General features: G+C 45.3%; 1 protein-coding gene across 1 annotated transcript; it reads left to right on the forward strand. All coding sequences in view use genetic code 11, as the record gives it.

Annotated features, from left to right (window-relative positions):
* Positions 1-681: 681 nt before the first annotated feature.
* Positions 682-1,286, forward strand: EGR_10936 (Poly [ADP-ribose] polymerase; the record flags this gene model as incomplete). The annotated part of the gene is made up of 3 exons (XM_024500185.1): positions 682-750; positions 861-1,005; positions 1,132-1,286. 3 exons carry the CDS (start codon positions 682-684, stop codon positions 1,284-1,286), a joined length of 369 nt encoding a protein of 122 aa, XP_024345404.1.
* Positions 1,287-1,505: the final 219 nt, after the last annotated feature.

The following is a 1,505-nucleotide window of genomic DNA, read 5'->3' on the forward strand; positions in this document are numbered from 1 at the left end:
CAAGTTTATCTGTGGATGGTTCGTTCTTGTCAAGAGCGCTTCGATTCATATTAGCTTGCAACACGGGGTGGTTTCTAAGCCCTTCTTTATATTTGGACTCCTTTTGGCGCTTCTCCACATCAGTCTGAGTAAAGCAGAATCCCCGTACATGTTTAGAGTTATTTGTAGGGATTTCTATGACCATCCTATCTCGTTGTACGGAACGATGAGACCGGTGAAAAGACAAAACTCGTGCATCAGGTGTCACTCGAGCTGGAAAATCGACGTTGGGAACTCATTCATTTCCTTTTCGACATCGACCTAATGACTGGTGCTTTGCTGGAGTGTGAGGTCGATCTTGCCTCTTAATGTCGACCATTCACAAAATGTTTTTGAGTAAGTATCCCAGTTTATGTCCTTTTGTAGATTGATGGCGGGAAAATGCCACTGTGGAAGATGTCACGAGTGCAGGTGGTCCAGAAAACCTATGCTGCTTAAGCGACTTATAACTTACTAGCATCAAAAATGCTGATCGAAGGGCTAGACGTGAGTAGCCTGATTGGCAGCACATTGCACTTTGATGCGCGCATTCCGCACAACTTTGGTCTGAAGGTGGTACTATTGCTGGATAGCTTGAAGGTGATCAAAACCAAGTGTCGAGCGTTAGATGAATGATTGAAGATGGATGTAGCCTATTTTCTTATGAAGGCTAGCGACTCCAACGTCATCTGTCTTGATGAGAACTATGAAAAAGTCAAGAATCGGGTTGAGGTGCGGATGTCGAACTCGTCAATACCTCAACAGCTACTGTTTTCTGAATAATTCCGTCAGCCCTTGATCAGGACTTGGGGAGGATTGAACAGGTGGCGCACCACCTGTAGATCACTCACGCTTCAACGCATTTCGTTTATACTGTGGAGGTGATAGACACCTTTTTGAGGGAGGGGGAGTCGGAGCGTACAAAGGCGTTGGACAATTGCATGATACTCTGGTTCCGTTCTCGTCGCTCAAACCGGGCAGGCACCTGTGTGTTCTCTAATTCCACTTAAATCGATTTAAGTAGCTATAATTGCTTATCTGTGCGTTCCTCGTCCTTCATGCTTGGTAGAGCACAAGGTTGACAAATAGCACCTCCTGATGCGCCTTCAACAGGGTATATGTTTGGCAAGGTCGCCTACTTCTCTTACGTGGCGTGCAGATCGGCTGATTACTGCTGTACCTCACCCAGTTCCTCCCGGGGCTGCCTTCTTCTCTGTAAAGTGGCTCTCGGTAAAACTCACGACAGTTTAGCTGCCAGCACCTCTTGATTCCTCAGGCAAATTGGTGGTGGCAGAGTTAAATCTGTGCCCTTTTGAAGCTGTTATTTTGCTCGAAGAGTGTGTAAACTTTCTTGTATATGTATTGCCCCTTGGCGAGCGTGCCTACTTGAATATTATGTGACGTTTTGAGTTCAACGTTTGCAGTCGCTTTTTAATTTGTTTGTCAAATTACGTACACCAATGAAATTAAACCTTACAATGGTAATC

The sequence above is a fragment of the Echinococcus granulosus genome, assembly GCF_000524195.1.
Source record: "Echinococcus granulosus chromosome Unknown EG_S00306, whole genome shotgun sequence".
NCBI classification, from domain to species: Eukaryota; Metazoa; Platyhelminthes; class Cestoda; order Cyclophyllidea; family Taeniidae; genus Echinococcus; species Echinococcus granulosus.